The sequence below is a fragment of the Pongo pygmaeus genome, chromosome 1, assembly GCF_028885625.2.
Source record: "Pongo pygmaeus isolate AG05252 chromosome 1, NHGRI_mPonPyg2-v2.0_pri, whole genome shotgun sequence".
In the NCBI taxonomy this organism is placed as follows: domain Eukaryota; kingdom Metazoa; phylum Chordata; class Mammalia; order Primates; family Hominidae; genus Pongo; species Pongo pygmaeus.
The window spans coordinates 151,456,489-151,480,809 of NC_072373.2; the positions used below are offsets into that span (position 1 = coordinate 151,456,489).

Consider the following 24,321-nt stretch of genomic DNA (forward strand, 5'->3'; position numbering starts at 1 on the left):
TAGACAAAAACAGAAGTACTAAAACATTAAAACAGAAGGCCACCAAGATCTGCATCATTAAATATAGATTTGGAGTTCCTTCAGCAAAATATGTTTACCAAGAACATACAACGTACAAGTGTTTTGATATTTTTTAATAGATGGACTACTTTATGCTTTTATTCACAATTACTTGCATATTTTATAGATGTTGATAGAGGCATTCAACTGCATGTATACTTTTCCAAAATTAAATTTACTTCTTCCTCTGGACAGTTAGCTTCCACAGGTAATTAATCAAATGGGAGATCATTGCATTGTGAAAGTTCACTATCTATGAAAGTTTTATTTTCATAGTAATGTGAAAATGAGTCTATATATCCTTTATTGCACCAAACAGTTATGGTAGGAAATTTAAATAATGCTGAGTACACTACACATCAATAATACTACTGTGTCATTTTACTACCCATCCCAGTAAATATAGTAAATATTCCATTTTCTGCATGCTATATATTTTCCTGTAACTGGGGTAGTTACTAGAGGCCACTGCTCAGTAAATTCCAAGTACCATCTGGTCTGAGAGAAAAACACATGCCAGCCTTTACAGAATAAGCTTTTACTGATAAAGGCTTTTAAGTAGCATCTGTTTCCCATAAAAAGGAAATGGTGTTGATCCTTAATCTGTCCAATCTCAACCAATTTCACCATAAGGAATATGGCTTTCTTTTAAAGTTGGGTACTCTGGTTATAAGAAATTAGCAGTAAAGACTGCATTCCCAGTAATAGCTTGCCATAGTAGGTTGGCACTAGTGTTTCCACAGCCAAAGTCTCTAGTTTACCCAGCCCCACTGTTTCTCTCTGTCCCTCCATCCCTCCTTTCCTTCCTACCTTCTTTAATTCCTTCCCTCCTCTTTTCCTTCCTTTCTTCTTTTCTTCCCCTATTTCTTCCTTCCTTCTTTTCTTTCTTTTAAAATTTCAAATAGTTTTATTTTCTAGCTGGCCTACCTAGCACAGACAAGATTCTTGAGAAAGAATTCTTTCTAGTGACCATCAGTTAAAATTCCTTCTTATAAAAATGAGCCTCCAGAAAAGCCATCTGCACTTCGTTACCACATCTAATTTAATTCCCAGGGATCCCAAATCCCTCTTAGTATGTTGGAGCTGGTTTTAGTTAATACCGTAAATATAGTTGCTACTAACTCTTTATGCTGGAGTGCTGTTGAAGTATATAATTGGCACCCAAAATACTGATCCTCCAGAAGATTGTCAGTAGAACACGATGACTCCTAGGTGCAGTTCAATTTAATATGCATAAGACTGCCCATAATCATTCTTTTCAAAGTTTCAAAGGCAAATCCATCAGCGATATTTGATCATCATATCAAGCAATAGTTTACTCTCTTGGACCCCACTCCAATGTCCTATTTGTTTAATATTTCTTCCACATTCACATGTGATTTATTGAAAAGAGCAAAGGGGATTCCAGCCTATTAGAAATGCAGTGGTGGCACATTTTTCTTCATAGCCATACCCGGCTGAGAGTCACAATACATCCAGCTCAGCTCAAGGGTAAGACTTCTCTCCAGCCTACAACAGAACCAATACGATAAATGCAACCAACAAAATGAGATTCAAATGAAAATTTCAACCAGTTAATATAAAGGTAGGTCATCGAGAGTAATTGATGTCTTTTCAGTAAATAACCTAAACAGAGTTCTTGGCTTAATCTTGTAGCTTGGCTTCAATGCCCTTCTCCTTTCCAGTGGGAGAAAATTTTAGGATCTTCTTTCTGAGCTGGCAATTACTTGGCACTACAGAATACAGAAACTGTTAAGAGTGTTTTCGTCTTGTTCTGAGTTATTCTCTTAGGATAAAAGTGATGTGTTCATTCTCAGCATCATTACACATTTTATGCACACCTTTCTCATCTGCCACAATTCCCTCTTTGGGTTCCATTTGTTACCTATTTATTACCAGATTTTACTCCTTGGGTGTGTCTCTACTGCTTACCTACATAAGGCAAATAGCTGGAATAACCCTGCCAGGCCTTCCCCAGGAAGAAGAACTATAAATATAAGTAGTGATGGGACCACCCCATTTGTAGGCAATGGAGCGACACTTACAGCCAGTCCTACTTTATACATGAGATGGAGTCACTATCAAGTCCATTGTTTCCTTACCAGATGCAAGCCAAATTCACAGAGATTGAAATAGTATCCTCAGTGGTGATGCCTCCCTATGCTGGGATATGCTATTGTAGCCCAAACCTGATACAACTTGATCTGGCAAGATAAAAGAAAATTTTTGTTGGAAAGATAAAGTTGTGCAAGTGCATCATCAATCTTCTCTTTATCCCTACAACCATTTACCAAAATCCTTCCCAATGGTTTTTCTGCTTTAAATTCACCCAATCTGGCCAGCTAGTCCTTCATGACCTCATCATCACCAGTTTTTATCAACAGATATTTTAATTGCCCATTCCAGTTAGTTTTTTGGGGAGTGGGAAGAGCAAATATTTTTAATTAGCTACTTGGCTTTTTTTTTTTTTTTAACACAAATATACTGGAGAATCACGCAATGCTGTCAGCATCTAACACAATCCTGGGCCACAAGTCTGCACACTCCTTTCCAACTGGTCTTATGATGGCAGGACCCTTCCATCTTGCCTTCATTGTTTTCTATGACCCCTATATTATCTGCAAAATAAAGAAACATGCCATTCTTTCTTTGGTATGATTTTTTTGTTGTTGAACTACCACTGTTGGATATATTTCCTTTCTGTGCTCTGGTTGTTTGCCTTTATTGACGGACCATCACCATGTCACCCACTCCAGCAGTGGAAAGTCTGTTCAGCTGTCCTTTGATTCCCTTTCACAGACATGATATAGAGATTTTTGCCTCCTGTGTTGTCAACACAATTGATCTTAGCTCCTATCGGAAAACCCAAGGAATTCCAGCATTTCACACTGGAGAACCCACCACATCCTTGCTTAGACATCTTGAACGCTGAAAAAGGGCAGAATGACCCATTTCAGTTCTTGATCAAACTGTTGCTATATTGATGATGCAGAACTTCATAAGTCTATATGATGCTGAGTCTCTTAGCTCAGTTTTGTACATAGGCAACATGATGTGTATACTCTGATCTGAGAAAATACAACCTAGAAAACTGAGCTTATTCACATTCTGTTGTTCGACATCTTTAATAGTGTCCTAGGCCAGGGATGCCCATCCCCCAAGCCACAGACCAGTATGAGTTTGTGACCTGTTAGGGACCAGGCCACACAGCAGGAGGTGAGCAGCGGGTGAGCAAGGGAAGCTTCATTTGTATTTACAGCTGCTCCCCATTGCTCACATTACTGGCTAAGCTCTGCCTCCTGTCAGATCAGCGGTGGAATTAGATTTTCATAGGAATGTGAACCCTATTGTGAACTGCGTGTGTAAGGGATCTAGATTGTGCATTCCTTATGAGAATCCAATGTCTAATGATTTGTCACTGTCATGCATCACCCCAAGATGGGACTGTCTAATTGCATCAAAACAAGCTCAGGACTCCCACTGATTATACACTATGGTGAGTTGTATAATGATTTCTTTTTATATTATAATGTAATAATAATAGAAATAAAGTGCACAATAAATGTAATGTGCTTGAATCATCCCAAAACCACCTGACCCACCACTGGTCTGTGGAAAAATTGTCTTCCATGAAACCAGTCCTTGGTGCCAAAAATTTTGGGGACCACTGTCCTAAGACATTGCTACACCCAAAGTATAAGCAAAGTCAAAGCCTGACATTCATTTATTCTAGTCAGAACCCAGTTGAAGACACCTGGGGCTACTAGTAAGGTTTCTACATAGTCTACCTGTGGTTCTTTGCTTGCAAAGAATCTTACCAAAAGCCGTGTTTTAGAAATTCTCTATTAGCATTATGAATACTGTGTTACTACATTAGCAGTTTCCATAAAGGAGTATGTTGTGATTCCACCCAATGTTTATAGCTTGAATGACAATATCTCTGTTTATTTCATGTACCCAAATAAAGACATCCAAGGAGTGGACCAGTATATCAGCCTTTGTATTCTAATCCCTTCTGAGCCAGCGACTAGGCTTTATTTGGTGGCCATTGACATGATCTATTTTAATTCTTCCACAACATTACTACAGATTTTCATAATTTAATTCTCCTCAAAGTGTATTCTTAATTGACTGATCATGTGGATCTCATATGCACTAAATGCAAGGGCATTAACCACAGCATGAATCAGAATAGCAAGCATTATCTCAGATGAGTCAAAATTTTCCTATACTGTCAGATATACTGCCTTCAATTTTGCCCATTTTGTGGACCTAACTTTGCCTTTAACTAAGGTTTACCATCAGCAGGGTAACACTCAGAATAGTGGATACCCTGGCTAATAACTAGGCTGGGGCATAAAGGGGACATCTGAGATGCCTGCTGGTGAAGTTCTGTTTCTTATCTGAGTGCTAGTTTCTTGGATTTGTTAAGTTTATAAAAATGCATTGGGCCATATACATGAATCATGCACTTTTTATGTTTATACTATATTTTAATAAAAAGCTTTTTAAAAGTAATTGCTAGTAATTTTATATGTATTAAGAAGACTTGAATTAAGATGGCTTAAGATTATCAAGGATGCTAACCTGAGAGAATGATAGCAACACATAAATGAAGTAATGAAGGGGTGAGTGTGTGTGTGAGAGAGAGAGCGAGAGAGACAGAGACCGAAATGGAGAGACAGCTAGAGAGAGAGAAATAGTCAACAGCTTTTAAATCCCCAGATTCAATCATTTCTGAAGCCAGTTCTATGCCCTTTCTTTGGTTGGATTACTTGATCCAATACTATAATCCTCTTTTTTATTCATATAGTTCAGGGTGAGTGTTGTCACTTGTAACTAAAATAGTCATAACTATAAAGTAATCAAGCTATAGTCTCTTTCAGTTTTAGTCTTATGGAATTCTTATGAATATCAATTACCACATTCGGTAAGTATCAAACATTAAGCAAAAATGGCTTTAGGTTAAAGAATACAACATTAAGAAGGGATTCATACAGACCAAAATCACATACTTCAGAAATAAAATCAGAAGGGAAAATTAAGATGAAAGCAGTGAATATTAGAAGATGCTGACAAATCATAAGTTTTCCAAAATCACATACACTCTCAAGTTAGACCCAAGTTTTATAAGAAATTTATTTTTTCACAGATACAGAACATAAATCCAAGAAAAATTATTATTATTTTTCACAATTATGACTTTAAATCATGCTATTTCTAGTTATTTACAAGTACTACAATGTTCTATGCATTTCTTCATCCTAGACATTAATAAAACACATCCCTTTGGTCTTAGTTACTTCTCTTTGGTCTGTGTTTTCTCCTTTCTGAATTTTAATCTTCTGTGATGTGAGGAAATTTACGTGAACCTTTCACATATCTATTTTTTTCCTTGTGCACACTTGATAATTTCCTCCCTTAGATTCCCTGAGAAAAGAAACGCAAAATATTCTTAGTGGATTATCTGAGGAAAGGCAACCAGAGGGAAGAGGAATATTGGGCCACTGGAGATCTCAACCAACGCTAATATTAGGAGCACATGTACCACGAGGAAGAGAAGGAATGGGGAAACCAAGATGGCAGAGTTAGAGCAACAAAGTTAGTAACATGAGAGTTTCCCAGCAATTTGAGTAAGAGAGAAATGGAGAGGATGTGATATTCTGAATTGATTTCCCAAGCACTAAAATAAGATTTGAGTAAACTAAACTGAAACCTCTGTCAAATCTCTAAATGGAACAGTGCAGCATGTACTATGCACAGATTGTTAATTGTTAAATTCTGTGGCCATTACATAAAAGGACATACCTCTACCTAGCAATGACCACACTGCATGAAGAGGGACTAAGATGAAGGAAAGAAACAAAAAGGCAAGTCAAAGAAAGACAGGAGCATAAGGTCCTAAGGAAGGAGCAAATAATCAAAGGTCGCATTTGATCAGGAGCAATGCTAATCCAATCCAGTTCTAGGTCCCAAGTAAAGAAACACAGTCTGAGAAAAGAGGCCAGGGATACAGCTTGGGATGTTCAGAGAGTGGAAATTACAGAGGTGGATTATTTTAAAACTTTCATCTCAAGACAAAAAGGGGAAAACGTAGTGCAGATTCTCTAGTATGAACTCCAGGAAAAGAGGGAAATGCAAAGAGGGAAAAATGCATCCAGGGAGTGGGTTAAAAAGCAGAACTAATCACAGGGCAACAACCCACAAAAAGACAGAGAGCTGCCAGGTATTTGGTAGATCCAGGCAGAAAGTAGCCAACTACCTGACCGCTTCCAAGCTTCCACACCACCAAACACATCTACCTGTTTGCTCAAGAGGCAAATCCTCTAAGAAGTCATCTGCAGCCCATAGCATTCGTCTCAGAGCAGAAAGAATTAGAACATCCTTTACAGGGTCCAGCTCCCACTCAGAGGAATAATTGCTAACCACCGAGATGTCAGAAAGAGCAAATCCAAGTTTTTTTTGGACTTCCTCTAGCTGCAATACACAAATTAAAAAGACATTGCAAAACAGTGAAAAATATTATTTTATGTCAGTATAAATTACGAAAGCAATATCAAAATGTAGGAACCTGGCAATAATTTCCCATTGGAAAAAAATGGAGATCTGGTCTCACAAAGTACTCTTGAAGAACTTCACATATCAGGTTCTAATGTCACTGATAATTGTAATTTGGAATACGTGCAGTGGATTCTAAATGATTTAGAAACAAAATTTTTATGACACCTATGCTACAGTCCATAAATTTCCTGTTTCTTTTAACAGACATTCTCTGGATAAGTAGATTTTATTAGACCAGTTTAATGTTTAATTCTTGTTTAGACTATTTTACCTCTAGAACCAAACTGCCTAGGTTCGAAATATTTATCTGTCACTGCTCAGCACTGTCAATAAATGTTGGCAAATATTTACTCTGTTTTCTTTGTTTCCTCACCTGTAAATTGCAGTAACGATAGTACCCATTTCATAGGCTTGTTATAAGGACTGAAGGACTATAAATCATGCTGCTATAAAGACACATGCACACGTATGTTTATTGCAGCACTATTCACAATAGCAAAGACTTGGAACCAACCCAAATGTCCAACAATGATAGACTGCATTAAGAAAATGTGGCACATATACACCATGGAATACTATGCAGCCATAAAAAATGATGAGTTCATGTCCTTTGTAGGGACACGGATGAAATTGGAAATCATCATTCTCAGTAAACTATCGCAAGAACAGAAAACCAAACACTGCATATTCTCACTCATAGGTGAGAATTAAACAATGAGAACACATGGACACAGGAAGGGGAACATCACACTCTGGGACTGTTGTGGGGTGGGAGGAGGGGGGAGGGATAGCTTTAGGAGATATACCTAATGCTAAATGACGAGTTAATGGGTGCAGCACACCAGCATGACACATGTATACATATGTAACTAACCTGCACATTGTGCACATGTACCCTAAAACTTAAAGTATAAAAATAATAAAATTAAAAAAAATCACATGACCACAAAAAAATAAAATAAAATATAGCAAAGTAAGCCCAGCTCATATTGCTAACCCACAAAATTGTGAGGTAAATAAAGGCTGTTGTTTTAAGCCAAAAAAAAAGAAAAAAGAAAATCTATCACATACCTAGTGCTCAAGAAATATTCGCTATCATTGCATTCCCTCAACTGGTGTTCCCACTTCCAGGTTCCTTTTGATTCCAATCTATTCTGTACACAGTGCCAGATTAATTTTTCTGAAGATCATAACTTTAATTAACTTTGATCATATCATTATTCTTTCAAAAACTTGCTGTGATTCCTCATAATGCTCCTAATTAAATAAAATTACTTCATGCAAATGTTCCTTGCCCATTTTATCTCCGCCTACAAAGATCCAGCCCTTCATTAACCTGAACTCCACATTTCCCAAACACGCTGACTTTTCCTCCATTAATATATTGTCTTATGCTGAATTTGTTGGCCCTTTTTGTCTCTTCATTTTCTGAAATATTTCTTCTCCTTGAAAGCCATTTCCCAGTGCCGTTCCATTGATGAAATCTTCCCGAACCCCTTTAACACTATACTTTCCTTCTCTAAACTTTTAAAGCACTTTATTTTTCATTGTTTCATGACATTTATCACACTCAGTCATACACAATCTCTTGTCAACTTTTTCTTATCGCACACTCCCATCCCCTCACCCCTATTTATAAAATTGTAAAATTTTTAGTGCAGGGGAAATTTTTTCATGATTTGTGTAGCTGATAAGAGAGTATCACACTGGCTCAATCTTAAAGATACTATCCATAAACATTTATTGAATTAAATATAGTTGAATTAAATTGTAATAAATGAACTTACCCATGTCAGTGTAAAGATAGAGAGTTAGCCTTCTGTATCTGTGGGTTCTGCATCTGTGAGTTCAACTAAGGCTCAAAAAAAATTGAAAAAAAATGGCCGGGTGTAGGGACTCATGCCTTAATCCCAGAACTTTGGGGGACCGAGACGAGCAGATCACCTGAGGTCAGGAGTTTGAGACCAGCCTGGCCAACATGGTGAAACCTCATCTCTACAAAAATACAAAAAAGATTAGCCAGGCGTGGTGGCACGTGCCTATAATCCCAGCTGCTGAGAGACGGAGGCAGGAGAATCACTTGAACCCAGGAGGTGGAGGTTGCAGTGAGCTGAAATCATGCCATTGCACTCCAGCCTGGGCAACAGAAACTCTATCTCAAAAAAATAAAATTTGAAAAAATATTTCATCTGTACTGAACATGTACAGGTTATTTTCTTGTCATTAATAATTAAAAATAGAGTAGAACAACTATTTACAAAGTATTTAATTTGGGTTAGGTATTATAAGTAATCTAGATATTATTTAAAGTATACCAAAGGATGTGCATAGGTTATATGCAAATACAAATACTATGCCAGCGAGCATCTACATATTTTGGTAACAATGCAAAGTCCTGGAACTAATCCCCTGCAAATACCAAGGAACAACTGTACTTAATTTTTAAATCTTGGGAAACGGGCCCTATTTAAGTAATTTTTGTAATTCTTCTTAAACCCAGTAGCTGCTTGTTTTTATTTTTATACACACTAGTATGTGATTGTAGTAACATATCCCAGAAAATGTGTTTACGAAGGGCATCATTCATTACCTTGGACCTCACAGGCACACATCTCTCTATTTCTATAAGGTCACCTTTTGTAATCAGATCCATGCTATCCACATGAGTGAGCAAAGCCACATGTACCACACCTACACCAAACAGAATTTTTTAAATCATTTTAGAGAGCATCAGTATTTTCAAGTTACTTAACTATCAATTATGTAATAGGCAACCTATGGAACAATTTCAGATTTGGAAAGATCCCCCGCACCCTGGTCACCCTCATCTCCCCAAAAAACTCCCCTGGACTACTTATTAGTATCTGGAATTTCTCTGACATGGGGAGTCACCTTCATTGATTTCCATGATAACAAATGAGGCCTCAAATGAAACCACCTCTTGGAAGAGGTAACTAAAATTTATGCTGCAATATTGCTGATTGATTTCATATTCTTTCCAGAAGTTGTGTTTTGACAGAGACTAAAGACCAAAGGGCTCTAATAAACAAGATGGGGGAGAAGAATCCTCAAGAAAGAGACAGAATGTGTCAAAGCATCACAAGTAAACTTCCCTTATTTCACAACACTAGCAATCATCTCTCTGCACATCTCCTCTTTGCAAAGTTTTAAATTTCAAAAAGCAGGTAAGCTGATCACTCTCTGATTCAAAACTAGGAACAGTGATAAACTGGCTCTTACTCACTCAAAGTGGATATGACAAGAAAAGCCAGAATGGGTCACCCTAAATCCCTGATCCTGGTTACTTTCCCCAAACTCTTTACCTCTCCCTACCAAATATCTTAACTTCCTGTTTCTTTTCCTTTCTGAATTGTTTCTGCTTCATTTTCTAATTCTTAAAGTTCAAGGCCCAATCTTGGTCAATAAATTCATGCCAGGATACAGGGGTAGCTTGTAGTTCAGATTGTACTACCCTTCATATATACATTAATTTGTTTTAATTCTTAATAAAAAAAGTCTCTAAGAAATACTATTATTATACTAGTTTTATTGATTAGAGAATTGAGGCACAGAGAGTTTAAGTTACATGCACAAAGTCATATAGCTAATGAATGCTCAATTTCATTGAAGCATCCTGGTAGGCTAGGGAAGATTGAAATACGCAATGACTTAAGTTCTTTACACTGTCAAAAAAACATTCTAAAATACAGTCTAGTCAATTACCCTTAGTAGCAAAGTGGAATGAGACTCACCAGCGTTTATCAACTCCCTTCGAATTCTTTTGATCTTTACTATCATCTGAGAGGAGAAGCGTTCAATAGAGCTGGCATCAAATACAAATGCCACACAATGAATTCTGTCCTTCAGCAATGGGGAATCAATGTAGTCATGATGACTTAATTTGATTGATTCCATGGGATTAAACTGTAAGGTAGACATAAAGCAACATATTAAGTCAACAAATATTTATGAGCACAAACTATGTACCAGGCACTGTGCAAGTGAACCAAATGGTAAACAAAACAGAAAAATCTCTAATAGTATGAGGCTAACAATCTTGGTAGAGAAGACAGGCATTATGCAAGTAAGCTAGCAGTCCTTTCACCTAGTCAAGTAAGGCCTCTGTGAGGGAAGGACATGTAATCTGAGAGCTGAAATAGCAGGAGTTAGTCTGCCAAAGAGGATAAGGATATGGCTGGAAGTGTTCTAGATAAGAGAGGCAATCTGCCCACAGATGGAAGTAAGAGCATTCAGAAAAAAAAGCTGGTACCATCAAGCAGAGCGCAACGAGGGAAGGGGTTCAAGGTGAGATGACTTTACTCTTCAGCCAGCACTTTCTCTGTTGGGAATCTGTCCCACTGACATACTGACAAAAATGCAAAATGATATATGCAAAGATTATTAACTGCTGGAACATTTGTAGCAGAAAAATGCCATGTGAATTAAACAATGTCTGATATGTCAATATAACATAGTTTTCTACCACTTCTCCAAGAATGGAGTAGCTGCAAATTTATACGTACTTTGTTATATATTTTAAAAGGCAAGTAAAATATAAATTTTGTATGGTTACTAATGGGAAGGGGGAGAAATTTATTTGAAGGGGCAGAGAAGGAAGATAGATTATTTGAATATACATTATTTTGTAGACTTGATCTTTGAACCACATAAATGCTAAACATAAATATAAAACCAAATTAACTTAAAAAATCAATTCCTAAATTTAATTGAATTAGTGAACTGTTGTGGTTATAATACAGGAATAAACTATTTTGATTGACTTTAAAATACAATAATTTGTATACCCCTCCAAGGACACATGATACAACCTAAACGTACTATAAAAATCTACTAAAATGTTTTAATTGTTTCCAGTTTTGATTGTGATTATATGAAATGATATTAAGTGTGATTATGATGAGATTGTTCATGGTACTGATAGAGCTTTTATACTGAGGCTACTATAGATGTTTATATAAGATAAAGGAAATGAGTTGTGACATGATATTCTGTTACCTGCAGTGTTTTTGAGAATGAGAATTATCAGTTTGGGAGAAAGCAGATATACAAGTGATAGAAAAGAGAGTAAGTAAAAACTTTCCAGTACTGAATTTGAATAAGAAGTTTTTGTATAAGTTTATAATTTATTTTTTCATGAAAATGTGTATTACTTAACTCTGCTCACTAAAAAAGTCAAGAAACAATGACCAACCAAGTAGCTATGAACATTTCTAATGCCCCACACCAGGACTACTTGAAGAAATAGCTGTTTTAAAAGCTGTGGCAAGAATAAAAGAATATAAAAAAGACTTTTAGGTTCATGTCAAAAGGACTCAGGATCCAAATTGTAGAGGCTCTCACCGGTACAAGATGGTACATTTTACATCAGTATGGAGAAAACCTACAATGGATTGAAACACACAAGATATGTTCAATTCATCTTGAATTCTTAATAACAATAAAATAATATATTGATCCTATTGGCAAAGGTGAAGGAGATGTTATTATTTCAAAGTCTTGCAAAAAGGCAAAAAATTCAAGCATATATCCTGTTGTTCTTTTTAAACTGTGCCACTGGGTAATCAAAGAATGGATGAGGGTAAGCTTCCTTTCATATGTGAAATGGTGAAAGAATAATATAGAATGTCACTATTTTCACACCTTAACAAATAAATGGATCTAGGAATTAAACATTGATTAATACCAGTATTAGAAAAGGGATAAATCCCCATATTGTGCATGGTTTCATAGAATACAACACAATCTATGAAGTAGAACCTGAACTGGAACACACTTTAGATTCAACTCTCAATAGTCAGGACACACAGAAAACAGAGGACCGTGTAAAACTACCCCAAGGGATGCAAATAATGGAGTTCGGATTACATAGAAGTCTACAAAACAACTAGATTTCTTAAGAAACAAATGATAAGGAAAAAGAAAGGGATATATAGTCAGAACATACAATCAAAGAGACTGAATAGATCTATTTGAATGTTTTTCAAACAAACTTAAAGATGTATATTTATAAAGCAATTAGAAATTTGAACATTGAGTTGTATTTGATAATTTATGGAATGACTGTAAATTTTAGGCGGGATAAGAGTATTATGGCTATGTTTAAGGAGAAATATATATGCTCCTATTTATATAGTTATATGTATATTCAATATTGAATGAAATGTTATGATTTCTTGGGTTTGCTTCAAAATAATACGAGAGAAGAGAAAGTGGGTAGATATAGATAAAACGAGATTGTCTGTGAGTCAAAAATTTTTGAAGCTGAGTACATGGGAATCCATTAAACTACTTTGTATATTTTAAAATTCTCTATGATAAAAAGTTTGTATTTAAAAAAGGATATTTAAAAATAAACAGCGTTTACAAGATAACTCTATACTAAAGAATGAAAAAATCTTGCATAAATAGAAAAACAAAACTTGCTGTGTTTTTTAACAGGCACACGAGATATGTAAAGATGTCAATCAATTTTCAGTATAAAGTGTAAATATAATTTCAATCTAAACAACAAGAAATCAAACACAAATGATCAAACAAAGAACAAAAAACCTCACTTGAAAAGGCCTATGTATGAAAATTGCCAAGAAAAACAAATAGAAGTAATAAAAAATGAATGTGATTTGTCTGGTAACTTATCAAGCCATAATTGATTACTATGGTAATTAAAACAATTAGATAATATAGTAATTAAAATGCTATCATGAAATAATAGATCACTACATCAATAGAAAAAACTAGACAATACAAAAACTGACCCAAATATTTCATAATGGAAAGATTCAAAAGGCATTCGGTGAAAGATGCTGGCATCATTAACTACCATTTGGAACAAAGTAAACTTAATGATTAATTCAAGATCTGAATGTTCATTAAAAGACTAGAAGTTTAAAAAATATATACTGAGATGGTTCTTTGATCTCCCCTTCCTCTTGCCTGGATCACTGACAGTGCTCAGTGTTTTTTCACATAAAAATGACAGCCATACATCTCAGTCAGGTAGGGCTGCTATGACACATTATACAGATTGGGTGGCTTAAACAACAAACATTTATTTCTCACAGTTCTGGAGGCTGGGAATTTCAAGATCAAGGTGCCAGAAGATTCAATTTCTGGTCAGGGTCCTCTTCCTGGTTTATAGAGAGTCACCTTCAGGCTATATCTTCACATGACAGAAAGAGATCATCTTTCTTATGTATAAAAGAGCACTGATCCCATTCATGAGGTCTCTATCTTCGTGACCTAATTACCTCCCAAAGTCGCTACCTCCAAATACCATCACATTGAGGACTAGGGACTTCAACATATAAATTTGGGGGAGGCATGTCTTAACAGCCCACACTGAGGGCCTCAAAGAGTCGGAAGGATCTCTGAAGTTAATAACTTCAGATAGCTGCCACACTGGTCCCAAGCTGCCTGCCTTCAGACTTTCTCTTACATAAGAAAAATTATCTGCGTGGGTAAGTTGATGCAGTTGGATTTCTGTTTCACATAGCTGAAAGCAATGGAAAGTGGAGTAGCTGTTACGATAGCCGTGATGGAAGAGCCCTCGAGATGTTTTTATTCTTTTTGAAAAAAAAAATCGAAAAGGGACAAAGGATCTTGAGCAAGTATAGTTTAAGAAGATAAATGCTGATACATTTGTACAAAAATAAGCATTTTAAATATCAGTTATAATTTCTCATTAGTCAAATATTACCTGGTATCTATCACGAATGTTACCATTCAAGATGTAGAGTATGTCATCCCTGCACAGGCCGCCTTCTTTCTCACTCAGCCCTAGTGAGTCACACAGAATAAATGGCAGGTATTTGCCATTTTTCCCGTCTCTAATAGAGTATGTCCTATACTGTAGAGGGGAGAAAAGCAATTTTAAAGTTTCATTTTTTATTATAAATTGAGATGAAGTCTATATGTAATAAAGTTGATCTGCAAAAGGCTTTTGAAATATAATTGATTTGAACAGAGAAGCAAAGGCTAGGTGGCCTCAAATGTGCTTACCTTCTCAGATATCCCAGTTGTATTAGTGCCCACCAAAGCCTGATGCGTTACATGCCCTTGGAAAATAGACCTCACTGAGTTGAAAAAGCTGGACTTCCCAGCTCCAATTGGACCCAGCAGCAGAATTCGTATTTGTTGAACCAGGGATCCATATGGTTCATAAGTTCTCAAGGCAGACAGTAAGCTCTTCCTGAGCCTGTTTAGACATGACTGTTTTTAACAATTGACTGAGGTTAGGTCGCAAAACCTTATTATACATTTTCCGAGAATTCATTTTTTTCATAGATATTATTTTTGATTAGCAATTTGCCTTCTTACATGAAAGACATGAGACGAACCTATCTGAAATCCTATTGCAAAAAGAACAAAAAGCAAAAATAATACACAACTAAAGCCAGGCATAAAATCTTTCAGATTTAAATTACTAGACCATATAAATCTAAGGATAAGTAATAGCAGTATTAAACATAAAGATCAATTATTTAAGACTAAACTTCAGAAGTCATATATATTGTGTTACATATATATAAGTCACAATATATATAAGTCACAATATATATGACTTCTGAAGTTCATGAAAGTGACAATTTCTAACATGTTCTTGAAGTTCATGGTAGGTTTTCTCCACCCACCAACCACTTCTTCTACAGCAACTCTCTAGAGTAGTTGAAATATTAACTGCAAGAATTCTAAGCAAAAAACAGACACACAAACAAGTAACTATTTTTCTTCAAGTATATAACATTAAAAATTCATTTCCTCTACTCAGTGTCCTTTTTAACATTAATATTATCAAATATTTTATGATTATAAATAGTTTGTTCTTGATGATCCACAAGTTATGTGTGATAATATGTGTTGCCAATTATATTGATGAGACCTATCATAGAATAAGTCAAAGATAATTAAGAGAGTAATAGAATCTTAAAAACATTGACTTACTCAATTACCCCTTTTATCTTTCTTTCGTCCAGTGAGTCTGGGGAAATAATCAAAGAATAAGGTAGATTAGAAGTTGTCGAATAATTGGCTGAATGAATGAATGAGTATCAGTGAATCCACTAGGGACAAATACAAAAATAGCTTTTCCATGAGAATAGTCCTGTATGGTGAAAAGGGAACAATTTTATAGAGCAAATTCTGATAAATCTCTTTAACATCATCTCATTTGAAGAGGCTAGGGCTAGAGGTAAGGTAGACCCTCTGTACTATCAACAGATCTCTTCTCATTCAATTACTCAACAGTAGTGTGTAACTTACTCCGACATGGGAATTGAGGGTGTGGGTATTTTCTAAATAAAAGGAGCAAGGCCTAGAGATGTGGGAATGTCTAATGTGGAAATGTGGAAATGTCTAATAAGACATTTTCCCCTCCATAATCCAATAGGTCTGAGAGGAATAATGTGCAGAGACACACAAACAGAAAACACAGGCACTAGATTTTCTCTACAACCTGCTATTAACAATTGGAACTCCAGAAACTTCCAGCTCACTTAATTTTATTCCTGCCCCCAGAAGAGAAGATGAGACTCATGCCTACCCAACCAGAGCGCAGTAAATTGTTCAGGGGTAAGCAGAGGATTTCATTCAGATCAATAAGGCACAGGCTCAGAATTATTTTTTCTTGGAAAGACATTTTTATGGTGAATTTAAAACAGAAAGGATAAGGATAAGCGATGCTACCAATTCTCTCAATTACAAAAGAAGAATATCATGTAGAACATTTATAAACATGGCCATATGTATGGCAACAAAGTAAACAATAAATTACCAATAGTAGAAATTATGAAAACTTCACTCAATGTCTATAATGTAATAAGACTAGCAAAGTGCAAGTACAAACAAATGGAAAAGCAGCCTCCTGGGAGTTTAAAAAGCACTGTCTTAAATAACTTTAATACCCAAAAGGAAATAAAAACCACAATTATAAATATATAGGAAATAGCAATATGAACCTTTATGTCAATGTTGTGATAAAATCCCATTTCATTAATGACAAGAAAGAAGGAAAACGTTGAAAATGGAAAATAGAATAAAAAAGAATAAACAAACAAATCTTAGGAATATAAAGAGAAATGATAAAATATAAAACCAAATTTTAAAACGTGAAGAAAGGATAAATTAATATAGTAATTGATTATTTTAAAATGTAAAATAAATAAATTATTATCTTGTTTTATCAAAGAAAGACAAATTTGCTAAATGTCATACCACCACTCGTATACCAAAATAGTTACATAATCTAAAAATAAAACAAAATGCTGAAAAAGATTTGGAGTGACAGAGACCCTTGTACACTACTTATAGTTGTAGAAATTGATATAAAACTATGTTTGGAAATTTCATCAGTGTCAACTGAAGATGAACATATACATACCCTATGATCCAGCAATTTCATTGTATTTTCTTCAAAGAACAATTATATGTGTCAACCAAAAGATATGTACAATAATATTTATAGCAGTATTATTTGTAATAGCCCCAAACTGGAAAACACAAATGTCCACCAGTGATGATTGGATAAAATACTGTGCAGGGTGCACCACAATGGAATACTATGTGAATGAAAAGGAACAAACTATTGCTACGTACAAAAATAAGGATGAATCACTAGGAAGGTAGGAGCTAAAGCAGCTAGACAGATACATTCACTCACTTTACCAGGGAACACTCTCAGGGAAAAAAGGAAGACAACTGACCGAGTCTAATTTTCTAATAAATATGCTAGTAATTTTATGTCCTGGTAAATAGACTACATCTCTTGAACGTCCTTAACAGGATACCTGTGGCTAAGAATTACTTAGTAAATAAATCTAGATTCCAGCCGGGCACAGTGGCTCACGCCTGTTATCCCAGCACTTAGGGAGGCCAAGGTAAGAGGATTACGAGGTCAGGAGTTTGAGACCAGCCTGGCCAGCTCGGTGAAACCCTGTCTCTACTAAAAATACAAAAAATTAGCTGGGGATGGTGGTGCCCGCCTGTAATCCCAGCTACTCAGGAGGCTGAGGCAGGAGAATTGCTTGATCCCGAGAGGCAGAAGTTGCAGTGAGCTGAGATCGCGCTACTGCACTCCAGCCTGGGTGACAGAGACTCTGTCTCAAAAAAAAAAAAAAAAAAAAAAAAATCCAGATTCCATGGATTAAGGGGGCATGCTTGCCTGCCTTGAAAATGTCGTGGAAGCTGGTGTATAATTTTTCAATATGTAAAGTGGCCCATAAACTTCACTTAAAACCCCTGCCTATTTTTCTGGCCCTTAAAGCATATGTCCAATGTGGAAAGAAAAGATTTAGGGAGCCACACAGAATATCTAAGTACTCTTTCTGCCTTTTCTTAGATTTCTGATTGCCCCATCTTTGAAATTACTAATACAGCAATATTAGATATTATACTAAGTGAAATAAGCCAGACACAAAAGGACAAATACTACATAATCCCACTTATATGAGGAATCTAAAATAGTCAAATTCATAAAAGCAGAGTTAGAATGGTGGTTTGCCAGGGACTGTGGGAAGGAGGAAAGGAGGATACATTTGTCAAAGGGCGTAAAGTTTTACTTATACAAGACAGTCAAGTCCCAGAGATCTACTGTACAGCATAGTACCTACAGCAACAATACCATATGGCAGGGGTCCCCAACACCCGGGGCCACGGAGCCGTGGCTGTCTGTGGCCAGTTCGGATCCAGGCCACAGAGCAGGATGTGAGCGGCCGGCGAGTGAAGCTTCATCTGTATTTACAGCTGTTCCCCATTGCTCATATTACAGCCTGAACTCTGCTTCCTGTCAGATCAGTGGCGGAATTAGATTCTCATAGGAGCGCAAACCATATTATGAACTGTGCATGAGGGATCTAGGCTGCATGCTCCTTATGATAATCTAATGCTTGATGATTCACTGTCTCCCATCACCCCCAAGATGGGACCATTTAGTTGCAGGAAAATAAGCTCAGGGTTCCTGCTGATTCTACATTACAATGAGTTGTATAATTATTTCATTGTATATTACAACATAGTAACAATAGAAATAAAGTGCACAATAAATGTAATGCACTTGAAACCATCCCCCCACCACCAGTCTGTGGAAAAATTGTCTTTCACGAAACTGGTCCCTCATGCCAAAAAGGTTGGTGACCACTGCTGGTATACGGTAAGTCGTCACTTAACATCATCATGGATTCTTGGAAACTGTAATTTTAAGCAAAACAACATACAGCATGTCCTTGAATAATGACTTTCTTCCATAATGATGGGGGAAATAAATTGGTTTCCTTCTAAGTTTTTTCACTTAAGTCACAGTTTCCAAGAACTTATAGTCCACATTAACAGAAGATCTACTGTAATTAAAATGTGCTAAGAGGATAAATCTTATGTTAAGTGTTCTTATCATAAATATACATTTTATTGACCATGGTTGTCTCTTAGCAAACAATCTGTATCCAGGTTTCAGTCTGAACCATCCAAATTATTGACAAGTGAAAAGTTCATTTTTCCTTAAAGAGATGAATTGGTTCAAACCTACCAAACATGCAAGGGAGAACTCTATACAGGATTATCTAATTAAACCTACCTTCGCATCGAAAAACTTCACAATCCTGAATAGAGATAGTATACTTGTGAGCAAGTCCAAGATTTTCCATTGTCTTTAAGTCCGTAATCACTTTTCTATTTCTTACATCTATCTGGAAATTAGCTGGGGAGTTATATTTTGTAACGCCATAACAAAACAGTGTTTCTGGTGTATATAGTCCTAGTTTCCATTCTGAAATTTTAGTCTCTTGAAGTGCAAAAAGGATGACGGAAGCATACTTTCTTTCCTGGTAACTCTCTTCTGCATATGCTCCAATAATATGATCTTCACTATAAATCACTGTTAGAGTAGGCCCTTGATTACAACATCTGTCAAGCAAAACTCCATTACAGAATCCATGGGCACTACCCTTATAGAGAAGGCTAAGCCGCTTTCCTCCAAGATGATTTTGCAGGATCTTTTCATGCAACCATGTCAAACGAGTTGTCACTGCCATGCTTCTTGATCTAGTGGCAAATCAGATATATTTTCCATTAAATATTAAAAAACAGATAATATGTAGTTATAAAATTTGCATTTATCCCGCCTATATACTCTACATAACACAAAAAATGACAAAGGATGAACAGAAAGCAAAAAAAATCATTAGCTAATTTTTTTACTATAAATTATTGTTTTTTAAATTAAAACAAAAACAGAGATTGGCAAGTGACACTGTCACCTGAGAGAGACAGAGAGAGACTAATTCTAGCTAGGAAAAATGAAAAGCAGAAAGACATTTACCTGTTGTGCTATCTGTAGTATCAGCTAGAGCTGAGGGTAACTGCTCTGCCTGGATAGCTAGGCAGGCACAAAATGGAAGAAGGAAATTATTCAGCAGCCTTGAAGCTTCAAAGACTCAGAGAAAGGAAACTGAAACTCAGTGTGCCCAGCCCACTTGACAGCATGCCAACTTCTCTCAACAAAGGAGCATGAGCTGATCCAGCTTTTAGACAGTAAATTTATATAAAAAAAATTATTGAAAGAATCAAGGAATTGAAGTCAGAGGGAAGAAAACATAACAGCTTACTGACTTTTAAAAGATCTTTTTATTTAAGGAAAATGAAACCAATTTCTGTATATGGACATACAAAAAGTATTACATATTCTACCTCTAGAATATGTATCTCAAATTCATTTACATCTCTTAATCCCTGCTATCAATTAATTCTACTGTAGCATAGTTCCTTATGTAGAATGTTATTTTAGCCTCCAAATTTGTTCCTCTGCTTTTCTGCTTGCCTCCTTTCTCCTGACCACAGGAAAATGAGGAGACTTCATTTATAAGATATAAAACAACCTATGTCAATTTCACAATAAAGCCCCTTCTCTAACTTCACATTGCTAAGGACCATAAATTAGTGTCCTATAGGCAGAATTCAATCTGCACATTTTTTTTGTAGGGCCAATGTAATGTCTTTATAGTTTTTAATTTTTGAACGTGAATGCTTTTATATCATTGGGCATCCACTCTCCAGTCCTCGTTTGTCCCCTCTTGCTTTATACCTGACTGGTTCCAAAAAATTTAAATTACCTGCCTGCCCTAAATAGGTTTTATTTAATTTTCTGGCCCTATTAAAAACAATAGCACCATCAAATAAAAATATTTTAAGCAGCTTATGGGGTATTATATACTTGGCTTTAAAAATTATATTATTATAGACATTATTTGCAAGACAATTTACATGTATCTCGTGTGTTTATTTTAGTAACTTTATGATGAAGACACCAATATTATTGTCACTTTTCAAGTAAATAAACAGAGTTTTGGAGTATTAAGTGAGAAAAAGAGGAGGAATAGGAGTGATGTGGGAAGAAATCTCCTGCTTTAGAAAACATAATCAGGAAAGGTCTATCTAATGAGATGTCATTGGAGAAGTGTCCTGAATGGAGTGAGAGGGAGTACCATGGAAATATCTAGGAAAAGAGCTTTATAAGCAGAGAGAATGGCAAGGATAATCACCCCTGGGGCAGCTTTTTGAACTAAGGAGGTCAGTATGGTTGGTGCAGATTTAAGTTTGGGGGAGAATGGCAGTAAACAGGAGAATGCAGGGACCAGGTGGAGATAATTGAATCATGGGGGCAGTTCTCATCATAGTGAGTTAGTTGTTACAAGATGTGATGGTTTTATAAAGGGCTTCCCCTTTCTCTGGGCACTCATTTCTCTCTCCTGCTGCCATGTGAAGAAGGACATGTTTGCTTCCCTTTCCGACATGATTGTAAGCTTCCTGAGGCCTCCTCAGCCCTGTGGAACTGTGAGTCAATTAAACCTCTTTCTTTTATAAATTACCCAGTCTCAGGCATTTCTTTATAGCAGTGTGAGGACAGACTAATACAGTAAATTGGTACAGAGGGAGTGGGGCACTGCTATAAGGATACCCAAAAATGTGGAAGCAACTTTGGAACTGAGTAACCAGCAGAGGCTGGGACAGTTTAGAGGACTCAGAAGAAGACAGAAAAATGTGGGAACGTTTGGAACTTCCTAGAGACTTGTTGAGTGGCTTTGAACAAAATGCTGATAGTGATATGGACAATAAAGTTTAGGCTGAGGAGGTCTCAGATGGAGATGAGAAACTTGTTGGGAACTGGAGCAAAAGTGACTCTTGCTGTTCTTTAGCAAAGAGACTGGCAGCATTTTGCCCCTGCCCTAGAGATTTATGGAACTTTAAACCTGAGAAAGATGATTTTATGTATCTGGCAGAAGAAATTTCTAAGCAGCAAAGCATTCAAGAGAAAGCAGAGCATGAAAGTTCAAAAATTCACAGGCTGGCAATAGGATAGAAAAGAAAACCCTATTTTCTGGGGAGAAATTCAAACTAGCAGCAGAAGTTTGCATACATAACAAGAAATTGAATGTTAATCACCAAGACAATGGGAAAAATGTCTCAAGGGCATGTCAGAGAGCTTATGGCAGGCCCTTCTATCACAGGTCTAGAGGCCTAGGAGGGAAAAAATGGTTTCCTGGGCTGGGTCCAGGGTCCCACTACTGTGTGTAGCCTCAGGACTCTGTCACAGCCACTCCAGCCACGGCTAAACGGGGCCAAGGTACAGCTCAGGACATTGCTTCGGATGGTGCAAACCCCCAGCCTTGGCAGCTTCCATAAGGTCTTGGTCCTGTGGGTACAGAGAGAACAAGAATAAGGTTTGGGAACTTCTGCCTAGATTTCAGAGGAGATATGGAAACACCTGGATGTCCAGGTAGAAGTCCGCTGCAAGGTCAGAGCCCTCATAGAGAACCTCTGCTAGGGCAATGTGGAAGGGAAATGTGGGATCAAAGCCCCCACACAGAGTCCCCTCTGGGGCACTGCCTAGTGGAGCTGTGAGAAGAGAGCCACTGTCCTTCATTCCCCAGAATGGTAGATACACTGACAGCTTGCACTGTGTGCCTAGAAAAGCTGCAGAAACTCAATGCCAGCTGTGAAAGCAGCTTGGGTGGGGCTGCTGTATCCTGCAAAGCCACAGGGACAGAGCTTCCCGAAGCCTTCAGAGCCCACCTATTGCATCAGCGTGACCTGGATGTAATACATAGATTCAAAGGAGATCATTTCAGATCTTTAAGCTCTGACTGTCCAACTGGATTTCAGACCTGCATGGGGCCTGTAGCTCCTTTGTTTTGGCCGATTTCTCCCATTTGGAATGGATGCATTTACCCAATGTCTGTACCCGCACTGTATCTAGGAAGTAACTAACTTGCTTTTGATTTTACAGGCTCACAGGCAGAAGGGACTTGCCTTGTCACCAATGAGATTTTGGACTGTAGACTTTTGAGTTAATGCTGAAAATAGTTAATATTTGTGGGGACTGTTGGGAAGGCTTGATTGTGTTTTGAAATGTGAGGACATGAGATTTGGGAAAGGGTCAGGGGTGGAATGATATGGTTTGGCTGTGTCCCTACCTAAATTTCATCTTGAATTTTAGTTCCCTTAATCCCCATTTGTTGTAGGAGGGACCAGGTGGAAATAATTAAATCACGGAGACAGTTTCTCCCATCCTGTTCTTGTCATAGTGAGTTAATTCTCATGAGATCTGATGGTTTTATAAGGGGCTCCCCTCTTTGATAGGCACTCATTTTTCTCTCCTGCCACCACGTGAAGAAGAAAATGTTTGCTTCCCTTTCCACTATGATTGTGAGTTTCTTGAGGCTTCCCAGCTCTGTGGAACTGTGAGTCAAATTAAAACTCTTTCCTTTATAAATTACCCAGTCTTGGGCAGTTCTTTATAGCAGCATGAGAACGGACTAATACAGTGTCCATTTGATATGTCTATAGTTCTATCATGCACATGAATCACTTTTTTTCTCTCTCTCTCTCTCTGACCTTCTTGGCCATGGGAATTTGATAATCCCTTCTCTATAAATCTAACACTCATCATCTATCTGTTAGAAAAGGGTCTCATATACTCAAAGCACCATAAATGAATTTATCTTGGTAAGCTTATTTAAATTGTAGCAATCCATTCACATATTAATTCCTTCTTTACCACTTTATCAAAACAGAAGACAAATGAGCTCAGTGGTTTGGACATATGCTTCTTTGCATTTATTTTAAAAATCTGACAGGTATTGTCATGGAATGTGTAAAAGAAATCAATTTTTAAAAATGAAAAAAATATTTACACATAATTGTTTAGCACAGCTTGTTACTCAACCTTCCCACCTCTACCCCGTGCCCTCAATTTTTGTAATTTTGCTTACACTGCACTTCCTGTCCTGGAGCCTGAAACAGTCTGAGTCTATTTGTTTGAATTGTTTTGAGGAAGGAAGTGGGATTGGGGGAGGGTAAAGCTGAATATTGACTGTACTTCTACATCTATGATCTCACTGGCCCATTTTCTCCAACATCAGAGAAAGATTTTGCAAGGGTTTACAACTGGTATGCAAGTTTTTATCTTCCTTACATTGATGGTAAAAATCAGATCTATTTAATCTACTGTCCTCCACAAATTGGTCCATAGACTCATCAGATTAGGAATGGGATTTGAGGGCTTCCAAATTCCCATGGCTTTTGGTGGCAGGACTCCATGAAGACTTTGATCAGCCTTGCCATCTTGTGGGTACCTTAGCATTAGATTGAGTTATGTTGCTAGGAGATGATTATTCATCAGCTGATCATTAAGCA

General features: G+C 36.8%; 1 protein-coding gene and 1 pseudogene across 1 annotated transcript; both read right to left on the reverse strand.

The window, feature by feature from the left end:
- Positions 1-2,119: 2,119 nt before the first annotated feature.
- On the reverse strand, positions 2,120-3,115 carry LOC129014234 (large ribosomal subunit protein uL14-like; annotated as a pseudogene).
- A 2,059-nt stretch (positions 3,116-5,174) lies between these two features.
- IFI44 (interferon induced protein 44) lies at positions 5,175-20,086 on the reverse strand. Its single transcript, XM_054450641.1, has 9 exons — positions 19,949-20,086; positions 19,205-19,671; positions 15,583-15,619; positions 14,641-14,836; positions 14,339-14,488; positions 10,374-10,545; positions 9,212-9,312; positions 6,363-6,537; positions 5,175-5,490 (listed from the first exon to the last, which is right to left on the reverse strand). Exons 2-9 carry the CDS (start codon positions 19,659-19,661, stop codon positions 5,444-5,446), a joined length of 1,335 nt encoding a protein of 444 aa, XP_054306616.1. The 5' UTR covers positions 19,662-19,671; positions 19,949-20,086; the 3' UTR covers positions 5,175-5,443.
- Between the last annotated feature and the right edge of the window lie 4,235 nt (positions 20,087-24,321).

Excerpts from the sequence above, each read along its gene's own strand:
- IFI44 (XM_054450641.1), bottom strand. The coding sequence starts at position 19,661 with ATGGCAGTGACAACTCGTTTGACATGGTTGCATGAAAAGATCCTGCAA. Across the intron at positions 9,313-10,373 it reads AAGGGAGTTGATAAACGCTG|GTGTGGTACATGTGGCTTTG; the intron begins GTGAGTCTCATT and ends TGTTTGGTGTAG. Across the intron at positions 5,491-6,362 it reads TTTGCCTCTTGAGCAAACAG|GGAATCTAAGGGAGGAAATT; the intron begins GTAGATGTGTTT and ends TTCTTTTCTCAG.